The sequence below is a fragment of the Pomacea canaliculata genome, linkage group LG12, assembly GCF_003073045.1.
Source record: "Pomacea canaliculata isolate SZHN2017 linkage group LG12, ASM307304v1, whole genome shotgun sequence".
Taxonomy (NCBI): Eukaryota; Metazoa; Mollusca; class Gastropoda; order Architaenioglossa; family Ampullariidae; genus Pomacea; species Pomacea canaliculata.
This window is the reverse complement of record NC_037601.1, coordinates 8,465,989-8,477,834: the sequence shown is the minus strand read 5'-3', so window position 1 is coordinate 8,477,834 and position 11,846 is coordinate 8,465,989. Positions and strand designations below refer to the sequence as shown.

Below are 11,846 nucleotides of genomic sequence, written 5' to 3'. Positions count from 1 at the left end.
AGACAGGAGGTTTCAAAAATTCTTGAGGTAGTGTATCACATCTCATGTGTGAGTGCATAAACACTATTCAGAAATGAGAAAACTTTGTCTTCTTGTAAACAGAAAGTACAATTTTTTCACAACATCACATTTTATATTATATCACATTTTGTGAAATGATCACGAGAAGCTATTTAGAAAACATGTTTTGTTGCTACGCTGTGAGCAAACATGTGAACCTATATACTCACCTCATCCCCAAGGTAGTGTTGTGTTTCTTTCAAACTTTTAAACTCTCCTATTTCAAAGAACGCTTGTTACCTTTCAAACTTTGTCTGTCTTCAAAACAAAGATTTTATCTCTACCATCGGGATTCATTTCCCCATACTACCATACCTTTCTGTCGCAAATGCCGCTATTTCGTCTAGTTGCAAGCAATAAGCCAGTGTAATACCAGTTAGCAGTAATGACCATGCTTATTTTCCCAGAGTGCACCAATTTCCCGCCGGAAGACCCACAAGATAGCCTTCAGCTTCGTTCGGAAAATCCATACAACACGAGAGAGGGGCCGGAAAAAGGTGAAGGGAGGGGCGGCATCGCTTTTATCCAAAGCTGAAACAAGAGCAACTCGAAACCCTTTATCAGGTTCTTTAATCTCTGCCTTCGCTGCCTCTAGCACTCAGCGCACACGTGCTGCATGAGGTGGTGTGCGCACGTGAAGATGGGATCTTCTAGACCTGCAGCCCAGACCACGAGCCAGGGTGAGGATCTGCTGATACAAGCCCCCAACTGCTCCTGGTAAGGGGACAGCACTCTCACGCTTGTAGCACCTGAGCAGCGGTCACCGAGCCGGAGTTGTTCAGAAGCTGTTTGGACACAAGATATAATATTGTCTTTACCTGTTTTATTATTGAAAATCCCATCCACTGTTCTTCCACATCGCTCCATCTTTTGTCACTTTCCTATCAAGTACCGGTAACTCCATTTCGAAATAATTTCCTTTCTCGGGGTAAAGGATAAGGGGAGAGTACCTGAGATGAATACGTCAATACAGAAAATAATAAAAAAAAAGTATTGTTAATTCTCATTTGTCAAATTTTATGGGTCTCATTTTGGTGAAGGAATTCAAGAAAAAGATATTATTATTTTAATAATGATCAAAGCTTTGAAAAGACTAACTTTTCTTTTGTAGAGATCGATAATTAATCATACTTATTCATTCAATGCATTGATTAAAGTATACTTTCTAACACCAAAAAAGTCCTCAAAAATTCTTTTCAGGCACGTGTGTAAGGGAGTGACAGAGATTTATGTGAATATGTATGAAAGAGAGAGAGACACAGAGAGAGAGAGAGTTCATGTCAAAACACTTCAAAATCACAGAAAATTACTTTTTAAACAGGTTTTTCTGTTGTCATTAGAAATAGTCGGTGTCAAACGCATGCGCAGAGGATAGGATCACGTGGTAGGACGTGTTGTGTCAGTGGCAGTGACATGTTCAAGCTGTGACAGTGGCAGTCAATGATGTGAACACAGGGCCTCACCGTCTGGGCGATGGTGCGCACGTTTGTCCAGGGTCGGCTGGAGGAGGTCGAGGCCAGCGCCTCCAAGCTACCCAGAAGGTTCGACAACTGCTGTTCGCCGATGTGGATGAGACCAAGCAGGTTGTCGAGCAGAAACCTCTTCTCATGTGTGGCTGCACTCAGCTCAGCATCTCCTTCAGTTTCTGTGGGCAAATGGTGGTTGGTGGTAAAAAAAATATCAACAAACAAGACAAAGAAGGCTCACAAGATAACTATTATTTAAGCTCTCTCCTTCTGTACCCTCTCATTCACGCGCGCACACACACACACACAGATAGATAGATGCAAAAGCTATATTTCTTTGATTGTATCAAAGATAATGATTCTCCTGGCAATGATGATGAGGGGGAGGAGGAGTAATTGAGTGGAGAGAGCAGATTGTGCACGAGGATGTGGCATGGTCTGCTTGTCGCCCACGGAAGACCATACAAGGTCTCTGTTTTGTCCAGTCCTAGTTACGGAAATCGACAAATAGACAGTTGCAATAATCCACCCGGGACGACACCCAAGCAGACATGAGATTTTGGTTTGGAAAACTGACAGCCAAGGTTGGGCGCTACTGATCTCGAGAAGCTCGAGAAAGACGGATCAGCAAACTGCATTGATGTGAGATCAGAGAGACAATGATTTGTCGACAATGACCGAGATTCCTGACAGTCTGGGAATGAGAGATGTCCAGCCTTGACCCTCTAAACAGCCTGTGTGATTTACAATCCATCGCTGCACGCTGTTTAAGCCTCTCCTACCCTCCATCCCCACCTCGAAGCAATAGTTTTATTTTAAGGAGAGTAACTCGCCAAGAAAGTGTTTAAATGATCGTTTGTGCTCTTCCGTAAAAATGAAATTGTCGAACTCGAAGGCACCTCCATTTCTTGTCTCTATGGCAACGCTGGAAAAAGTATTTTTCAAGATGACATAAACAGAGGCCGAGGACACGCCATAGGGAATTGTAAGAGGAACCTCCGTGTAATTAGTGAAACGCCGAGACGTCTGCATCGCGGCAATTTAGTGAACATGGCGACAGTCACGTGACGACTTTCTAGCGAATTGGTGCTTGATGGATATGTCGTCAATATTTTGATGGATGTTGTCATCAACATTGTCACGGATATTGTCATCAATTTTTGATGGATATTGTCATCAATATTTTGACGGATATTGTCATCAATATTTTGATGGATATTGTCATCAATATTTTGACGGATATTGTCATCAATATTTTGATGGATATTGTCATCAATATTTTGAGGATATTGTCATCAATATTTGATGGTATTGTCATCAATATTTTGATGGATATTTGTCATCAATATTTTGACGGATATTGCTCATCAATATTGTGACGGATATTGTCATCAATTCTCAACCTCACGTACAGCAGCTCTCATTGACAAGAGACAGAGACGTGCGAGGGACGTGAATATCACGTGACACTCACGTTTTGTACCTACGTTATCACACAGCACGTTGTGACACATCATGTTATCACAGTCACCATATCCACACATCACGTGATCACATAGCAAGGTTCACTTTCACACTTCACACTCACACGGGAAAGAGAGAAAAGCGACAAAGCAACTCACGCTGCGAACTTGTTGACAGACTTGCCGATGATGTTGTGCCACGTCGCTGAGGTTCAGTGAGAGTGCTCCTGTCTCTGCACATTAATTAATGTTGCTAAAGATTATTAATTGTTATAAATGTGAATTAAATAATGTAAAAACTGTTAATTGTAAATTTTGACAATTTTGCTGTGATGAATGCAACTATCATATTTGTGTAAAAAATATTAAATCTAGAATCTACTGGAAGTACAACTGTATAGTGTAAAATATGGATAGTAGATAGTGTATATCAGAGAACAGAAGGTACGTTCGGATGAGGGAGATATCTTGTCGTCTTATCTCCTCCCGTCACTCGCAGGCGACCCGATGGCGCAGAGGTTAACAGGTGGACACTAGTACAGTGAGACTGGCTGTACTCGTTCCGAGATCTCGTCTTGGCACGCTGTTCTTTTTTGTTTATGTGTCACCTGTTTACAGGGCTGGGATGCTTTGGCCTTATCATAAACTTCAGCTGCTGGCGCATAAAACATTATTTAACCTCCCTCTCCCTGGCATCGCTCACCCTCCATCCTCCTCAGATCCGTTGATAAGGGACACCCAGGAAGTCACGTGCTGCTACCCGAGGATCACTAACCCGCTTGAAGGTGCTGGTCAGCTTGTCTTACTCCTGACTTTAGGTCAGCATTTTATCTGTATTAGAACAAATGTTATGTCTAAGTGATAAAGTTGCAAATAATGTAAATATATACATTGTTGCATATATCTTAGAAAAGAGTTTGAGGGTCAATTAGAATCCTAGATTAAATTTTATTTAACAATGTATAAAGGCGGTATGAAAGAGGGTTTTGGTTTACCTTCCCTTTCCGATGCACTAAACACGTTGAAACCACTTACTAGTAACTACCCATAGGCTATGAGCTTTCCCTTTTATCTGCAATATGCAACTCGCTAGTAATCCCAGATTTAGAAAGTGTGAACAGTCAGGGTTGGGTAAACCAAGATTACTATGTACAAACCGGCCAGGGTCTGGAGATACCGAGATACAGTTATCAATGATTGTTCTAGTGTAATAAGTTGACTCGATGAAATGTTTGGACTTTTCTCCCCTCATCCTTTACCACTGAATGCGGCGATCGTCTGCTTCACGAGTGTTCACCGTCTTGTTTGACTTCTGTCTGCACGGCGTTGCTGAAGATACCTGCCAGGTGCTCACTGCCCAGCGATTCCACATCAAACAAAAAGCTTAATAAGCTGTTAATTAAACAGTTTAATATTTAGTTAAAAATCGTCCACGATCAGGATGCGTTATAATGGAAACACAAATAGGAATAGGAATTAGCTGTCATAATGATTTGATGATCTACTTTAAATTAACGAGCAGCATTTAAAATTATCTTTTCTCGGCTCCTCCAGCCCTGTGTGTGCATATATATATATATGTCGTGATTAATGTGTAAGAAGTCGATATATCGAGTGAAGGTAAATAATTAATAACGGAGATATATTCATCACGTGACGTACATGTTGACGTCACGTTTGCCGGCCGCGGCAATGGCTGCCTGTACCGCCGCCTCTCCCAAATGGACAACAGCTCCGGGCCGTGGTTCCAATCTGTCAACAGACACGCAGAACCAAAGTTGTCTGTGACCGATCATCATTGGAAGTAAACAAATTTACCAAGAGACATGAAGAGAAAATTCAGCCATGTTATAAATTGGCAAGAAAAAATAAGAATACCATATCAAAAAATAATGTCAAAGTTTTCAAGCAGCGTGTCTGCTAAGATACTGTAAGCAAAAAGTAAGGAAAACCCTCAAAGTCACGAAATTAAAAAAAAAACGAATTATTGTATTTAAATTCCCACTCAAAAATGATTTAAAAATAAGAACTGTTTTTCTGCTGCAGCGCGGGCAGCTGCACTACTCGTGCAGGAGGAGTTGTTCATGAACAACACATCCGCCGTCTCCTACTGTGAGCACTGAAAATGCATGATAAATATTTTTGTTTCATTTCATTCAAGCATCGCATTTAAAGGGCAGAAGGCAAGTTTATTTCAGGGGAAGCTATCGTGAACGAGAGTTATCGATCGTCGCTGGCCAGGCCCTGGCTGTAAAGCAGATGGCCAGTACAAAATGGTTGCGCCTGAAGGTCGATGTTCCATGTTTCTCTAATGTGATGCCAAGCGAACATGCAACCGCCGTTTAAAGTGAAGAAGGGAGGAGTAAAAAAAATGGCTTCATTTCTTTGTTCAACAGAATCGTTTGTTTTTTAATCGAGATCTGAACACGTTTTCTTGTGTCTAGTGTCTGAGAAGGACCAATGCAGATGAGACCTTTAAAAGACAATGCCTTTGATGTTTGATGTTGACGACAATTAAGATGGCAATAGTAATAATAGAAGGAGTTTTTGTGATAATTATAATCGTGATTAAAATGATTTCCGTTAATGGCACTGATCGTAACGACTACAATGAGCTGGATAAGTATGGAACGGCAATATAAAACATAGGCAATAAGAACCGATAATACTAATGAGGGGATCCACATATTTTCATATAACTAACCAGAAATTTTATAAGTACACCATGAGCTCGTCTTCAAACAGACTAGGTAAGCTCTTTCACCATATAATTTTTAGGAGTCAAATATTTCAGAAGGTTGCTGACCCACAGAAGTTTCAAGCAATACCAGGCAAGCAGAAATCTTTTCATTGTCTCAACACGTGCAGCCGCTTTGACCAACATTTGTTGTTGTCCAGTCGAGCTGTCTGTCAGTTCAACTCATCATCAAACAAATTCTTGGCTTTTCAGGCAAAGACCTGCATCCTGCACGTCACGTGACTTACCTTGAAGTGCCACTTCGCCAATCTGTTGTGCTATTGGGCCTGCCACTGCACATCAAACAAGCAATCCATCACAATAACTAACAATATAAAAATGTTTGATTTTATATTCATTGGGTATTAATTCAGCAGCACTCAATAAATTGTTCTTTCAAAATGTTAATGGACGACTGAATTAAAATAAAAGAAGTAAGAGTTGACCTAAATTATTACATGCAAAAATAATACAACAATTTTTTGTCAATTTGAGGATTCAAATAATAAAGATAAATATAATGGAAAAGAAAGCAAAACACAGAAGGGAGAATAAAAAAAAGAAGATGAAAAATCATTTAATTTTCTTCGCGAACTTAGGAACAGATGGACGTTTGCATGTATTGACACAAGAAGGGAAATGTAGTTCCTCGAGGTTTTCTTCTTTTGTTCATCCTCCAATTTCTTCTGGTCTGCTCTGATTAAAGAAGGCCTAGTGTTTTTTTTTTTAAGCCCGGGCTGATCAAGGAGCAGGCATTGTCTTGTCAGTGCACGTGCAACCCTAGATGCGCGTGGGTGTGTCAGTGTGTCGGTCTGTGTGTAGATGTTATCTTGAGATGTGCAAGGTGATGATAGAATAGTTTTTTCGAGTAGATTATTGCACAGTCTGGCAGTATTCCCATGCGCTAGTCATTTGCCATCCACATACACAGAGGTAAAGGTACCTGCATCTAATGGTTCCAGTTCCATATGGAACACCTACCCTTGGCGATCGAATCCAGTAGTGGGGCCAGTTTTTCCGCGGCACTGGAGAAGAAGTGAGAGACATCGTGTGCTGCCCCTGAAACGAAGTGTGCAACATCCTGAGCTGCTCCTTCCACCTGCAAAATGACAGTCAGCACCTTCAAGAAAAACAGCGACTGCAGTAGAGTCTGACACCAGGGACACTAGAGAAGAGGTCAGGAGGGAGGAGAGAAGGAGGGGGCCAGCTGAGGAAGAAGGAGTAAGGAGGGTAACCAAAGTGTTGAGTAAAGTTTTTATGCTCTCAAGTTAGGTACTTCGCACACCCCAAACCATTTCTTGAACTTACTTGTCAACGGTTTACTAACCTTTTCAGCCACAACATGCGCTGCATCTTCAACTCTAATGGGAAAAAAAGATAAGCGTCTGAACTTTGCAATCTTCAACGAAAATAGTTCGTTACATTTTTTTTCCAAATATGCAGGTAAAAACTGTTCTAAATCTTTACTGAATTATAATATCGTTATTACAGATTATTTTTACATGCATATCGAATGACAGTTTGCGATTATTTTTATCGATAATTAAAATCTGTGAGAATTATCAAATAATCTTTAAATTAATAAATTTGGTTTTTGAATTGGATTTTTAGACCTGTTTCATCGTACAACAAATTTCATTGTTGTAAATATATTTTGGAAATTATTTGAAGTTCATCAGACGACGAAATAAAAATGAAAGCAATTATGTAGCTAGCATAAAATTAAAAAAATTTTAGTCAGAATGTGTACAACTATCACAGCCACAAATTTCACAGGTTTAAAGTTTCTTTGTTTGATTTCACGGTCTTCAGTGAAACGCCGATAGTAATAAAGGGTTGACACGCAAAGAGAATAGAGAAAAAAAATATTCAAACACAGAAACACAGGCAAAAAAAATGTGAAGAAGGTAATATTAAAAAATAAAGTCTCGACAGTTTCTCTAACGCGTGGCCTGCTGGGAATGCTATCAAGAATGTTTTTGAGTCTCTCTGGCACCGAGAGAACCTGTCGGGTATGTCAAGGACTGTGAAGTGTGGCCTCACGATCCAACTGATAAAAGATCTCTCACTAATGAAAATATCCTTTGTGGTTTACTGTCAACAAGATTCATTCTTTCTTTTGTGTACAAACAATTGAAGTTCGATGACCGTAAATGAGTTTTGAGTCCAAAGACAAAAGGTTGGATTTAAAACTAACGGAGAGAGGTGCAGAACATTTTGAAGAGTTACTTGCCAATAAAGACTAAAACACGGGTTTAATATTATGTCTGATGGTGGTGGTAACATTTTAAATGTTTGTGACCATAAAACTGTAATTACTGAACTCTTTGTCTCCAAGGTCTAAATTCTTTTTGTGTGGGTTGGGGTGGAGACACATTATGGCTATGTGCTTTAATGGGGTTTGGCTGGCTTAAGGGAAACAACCACTTTTTGTAAATATTGCTGTCCTTCACTTTTCACTAATTTTGTCCCTTCATTTCATCCCTCCTATAGGAATTGCAATGCAGTCAAGTTAGGCTAACTCGCCGTTGAAACCTTGTCTTGAGAATGTTACAACAGTTCCTGTATGAAAAGTTAATTTCTAAATTCTCAATGACATTGCGGATCTCATCTGCAGACTCACCCGTGGAGGGCCGACTGGGCGACCTCCTCCACCTTGTGGACAGCTGTCTCCACCCCTCCTGCCACAGTGTGTGCCGCTGACTTGACCCCGTCCACCACCGTGTCGAAGGCGCTCTTCAGGGAGTCCAGACTCAGGAACAGCCGTTTGCCCACGTGACGTCCACCAGACAGCCTCTCCAGCAGCTCCCTCACCTCCTCGGGGTCTGCCAGGGCAAATGGAAACTCAAAGGTTGTTGTTGTTTGTTTGTTTGTTTGTTTTTTGTTTTTTTGTTTGTTTGTTTGTTTGTTTGTTTGTTTGTTTGTTTGTTTGTGTATATACCTGAGTGTGGGGTGTGCGCGTGTGCGCGTGTGCGTCTGTGACTCAGTTGTCTACATGAAGTGGGAAGACAATTCTAGGGACAACCACTCACTATCCAGCAGTTCTTTTTCCTTCTCCAGCAGCAGCTTGAGACTAGGAAAGTTCATGGCGGACGACACGACAGCGCAAGCGCACAGAATCAGGACCCACTTCATGGCGATATCTACAACAACAGATGAGAGGACTGTTCCTGTTCTTTGACTGGAATTTTGAGTTAGTTTACTCGGGATTTGTTTCCCTGACGGAGGATGTGTTTATTCAAATTTTCTCCATTTTTTTAGTCAAGCCATAGAAGCTCCTTTAAATACCCTTGCTTTACAGAGACACTACTAATTCTAGAAAGATCATTTATCCCTGTGAGCTTAGTGAGCTAACTCTCGGAGCAGGATGTCAGTGATTCGAGATTTGCTTAAACCTATGACGGAATATACTTTTTCTCCAGCAATGTAAATAATTATTCAAGAGTGTTAAAAGGCAGGAGAAGGAGTTCGACCCCGACTTCCTAGACAAGGTTAACCACTCACAGCTATAAAAAGGTCAAGGGGCGTCATAATAACAGTTACCAACGGCATTAAATCTTTCACTATAAAAGCTATATAGGATTTGAAAACAACTAGAACTTTCTGGTCAAGTACAGATTTACATAGCTGTTTAAAAGCATTACCGATATATTACTTTGTGGTTAATAAGAGGGAAAGAATCTACAAACATAAATATAATCCTTCTTACCTTGTTAAGCCCAGAATAGCGAATACCAGGCCACTCTGTATTTATATCGAGACCTGAACATGCTTCACCTGCTGACTTCTCACGTGTCCATTATCTTACTTACTGTCGTGCTTGTAGATGTAGCGCCTCAGAATTTCTTTCATTCATTTTTTTTTAATTTTTATTTTTCGGTCCATGCAGGATACATTCGTTATGTGAAAACACTTGACTCTCCTTGTGCACATGATGACGATGGAGTCTCCAATAAAGATGCTCTGATTTTTGGAAGGTTGCTTCTTCTGAAGTCACCAATGCCATTTCAGAAAAAAAAAATCTCTAAAAGAATGGTTACAATGTTTCAGTTTAATTTTAGCGCCAAGTCAACAATGTAAGAAGACTGACAGTTGAAGAACAGCAGACAGCAGTTTTCTAAGTTCTTGTGCTTTAGATCGGCCTACAGCAGAGACACATTGAAGAAACATCATGTTTTCATACATTTTATCTGGAACACATACAGATGAAACAATGAAAGACTAAAGGCAGTCATTGTTGTTCGTTATTTTATTCGTCTCTGTATGCGAAAAATTTGATGTGATCTTGAAGTGTTTGATGTCCCTCTGGGGTCGCTGTAACATCAGTAGCAACGACTGTCGAGCCGCCATGAACGAGATCATTGCATACACTCCGAATGCTTGATAGTAAAATGTGAAAGTTGGTGACCAAGATCTTGGACTGTTCTCTCCATGCCCTTTAGAACCTTTTGGATTGAACTCTTAGCCTATCCCACAATATCTCCTACTGCATGACCAACATCTTGGGCCGCATGTCCGACATCGTGAACTGCATGTACGACATTGTGAACTGCATGTTCGACCGCATGTCCGACATTGTGAGCTGCATGTTCGATACTGTGGACTACGGACCCGAGCCACAAACGTTTGTCCAGCTGTGCCTCACTCCGTTTCTTTAGTGAGGATTGCTCTCCCGGATCTGAAACAAAAAGTGATTGACAGTGACATGTTCAGCTGTACAACAAAGGTTCAGAAATATACCGTGTTCAACCCGAGAAACCCTCACAATGGTAGTATATAATCATTCCGACCGTCGAGAAGGAAGGACGTTCCCGCCGCGGTCTCCAAATTTACTTGGTTCCCTCGCTAAGGTGACCTCCCGGTAGTTTAGCGGAGGACAAGCCGTACACAAGATGTATTCATGGCAGGTGAGAATGCTTTCTGTGGTTGTCTCGTGAAAGTCCTTGGCCGAGCACAATAAATATCTACGACATGGGCAGCCTAAAGTAGTCGTTGTGTTCTTTGTTGACAAAATGTGCAGTTGTGTAGTGCAGCGCATCCGTTGGTGACGTGTGTGTGTGTGCGCGTGCGTGAGAGCACGTGTGGATGGGTGAGTGGGTGGATGGTTTGCGTCTGTGAAGCAATTGTCCACATGTCCAGGTGGAAAATAACATAAAGATCACTTACTCGTACGCAGTTGGTGTTTCTGCTCCAACAGCAGCTTGAGACTAGGAAGCTCCAGGGCGGAAGACACAACCGCACAGGCGCACAGAAGCAGGACAAACTTCATGGCGATACCTACAACAGACCTGAACATGCTCATCTGCTGTGTTTTCCAATTTCCATTATCTTAGTTACAATCTGGGGATAGTTACATTACAGGAGATAGAAGTCCCGATAGCCCAACAGCTTAATTTTGTTGGAGATGCGGGCCTTCTAAAATATTGTTTGGTACATGTTTTAATGTGGATCAAAGTATTTATCCTTTAATAACGGCCTAGACAGAAATTTGAAGTTTCAGAAGCGAGTGCTATCAATTTTTAATTCATGTATGTTTAACTTTAATACTTTATTACATGCCTAAGAGCAATATTGTGCCTCATTATTTGATAGTACTGTCAAGCTAACTGTTATAATATATCTTTGTATCTTCTATGACAAAAACGTCAGTAAGGTTTGTTTCAAAATGGACAGGCTGAATAGTAAATTTTATTAGTGCACTTAAAATCTTAGTTATATCTTTAGAGCGAAATTCTCATTCCTAAAAATTGTCATAGATTCAAAGAAGACATAGAAAGTAAATGAGGAACCATTTCATCCTTACCGTAGTAGACACGTAAACGAGAATAACAAAACAGCATTTTCTATTGTTTATATATACTTGATTGGTGACCAGCAAACAGCATGTGGCCTGTTCTCATGGTGAATCACAATAAGTAACAATCTAGAGCAACATCTTGTTTACTCGCTTTGCTGAGGCAAATAGTGGTAAGCACCAATATTGTGTAATTTATGAGAGCACAGCACACAACCCACAACATACGACGAAACACGACGATACACGACGATACACGACGACACAGGATGATACACGACGATACTCGATGACATACGACGATACACGACGATGCTGGAGAAGGA

At 40.7% G+C, this 11,846-nt stretch overlaps 2 protein-coding genes and 1 long non-coding RNA gene across 3 annotated transcripts; all 3 read right to left on the bottom strand.

The window, feature by feature from the left end:
- Positions 1-610: 610 nt before the first annotated feature.
- Positions 611-1,733, bottom strand: LOC112577444. The gene is made up of 2 exons (XR_003102046.1): positions 1,524-1,733; positions 611-845 (listed from the first exon to the last, which is right to left on the bottom strand). It is a non-coding gene; the product is annotated as an uncharacterized LOC112577444 (long non-coding RNA).
- Positions 1,734-5,872: 4,139 nt separating this feature from the next.
- LOC112577442 lies at positions 5,873-9,459 on the bottom strand. The gene is made up of 6 exons (XM_025260515.1): positions 9,436-9,459; positions 8,759-8,869; positions 8,350-8,551; positions 7,054-7,087; positions 6,708-6,825; positions 5,873-6,019 (listed from the first exon to the last, which is right to left on the bottom strand). Exons 2-6 carry the CDS (start codon positions 8,859-8,861, stop codon positions 5,916-5,918), a joined length of 561 nt encoding a protein of 186 aa, XP_025116300.1. The 5' UTR covers positions 8,862-8,869; positions 9,436-9,459; the 3' UTR covers positions 5,873-5,915.
- Positions 9,460-9,960: 501 nt separating this feature from the next.
- LOC112577443 lies at positions 9,961-11,639 on the bottom strand. The gene is made up of 3 exons (XM_025260516.1): positions 11,530-11,639; positions 10,893-11,003; positions 9,961-10,404 (listed from the first exon to the last, which is right to left on the bottom strand). The coding sequence occupies exons 1-3, from the start codon at positions 11,564-11,566 to the stop codon at positions 10,193-10,195; spliced, it is 360 nt and encodes a 119-aa protein (XP_025116301.1). The 5' UTR covers positions 11,567-11,639; the 3' UTR covers positions 9,961-10,192.
- Between the last annotated feature and the right edge of the window lie 207 nt (positions 11,640-11,846).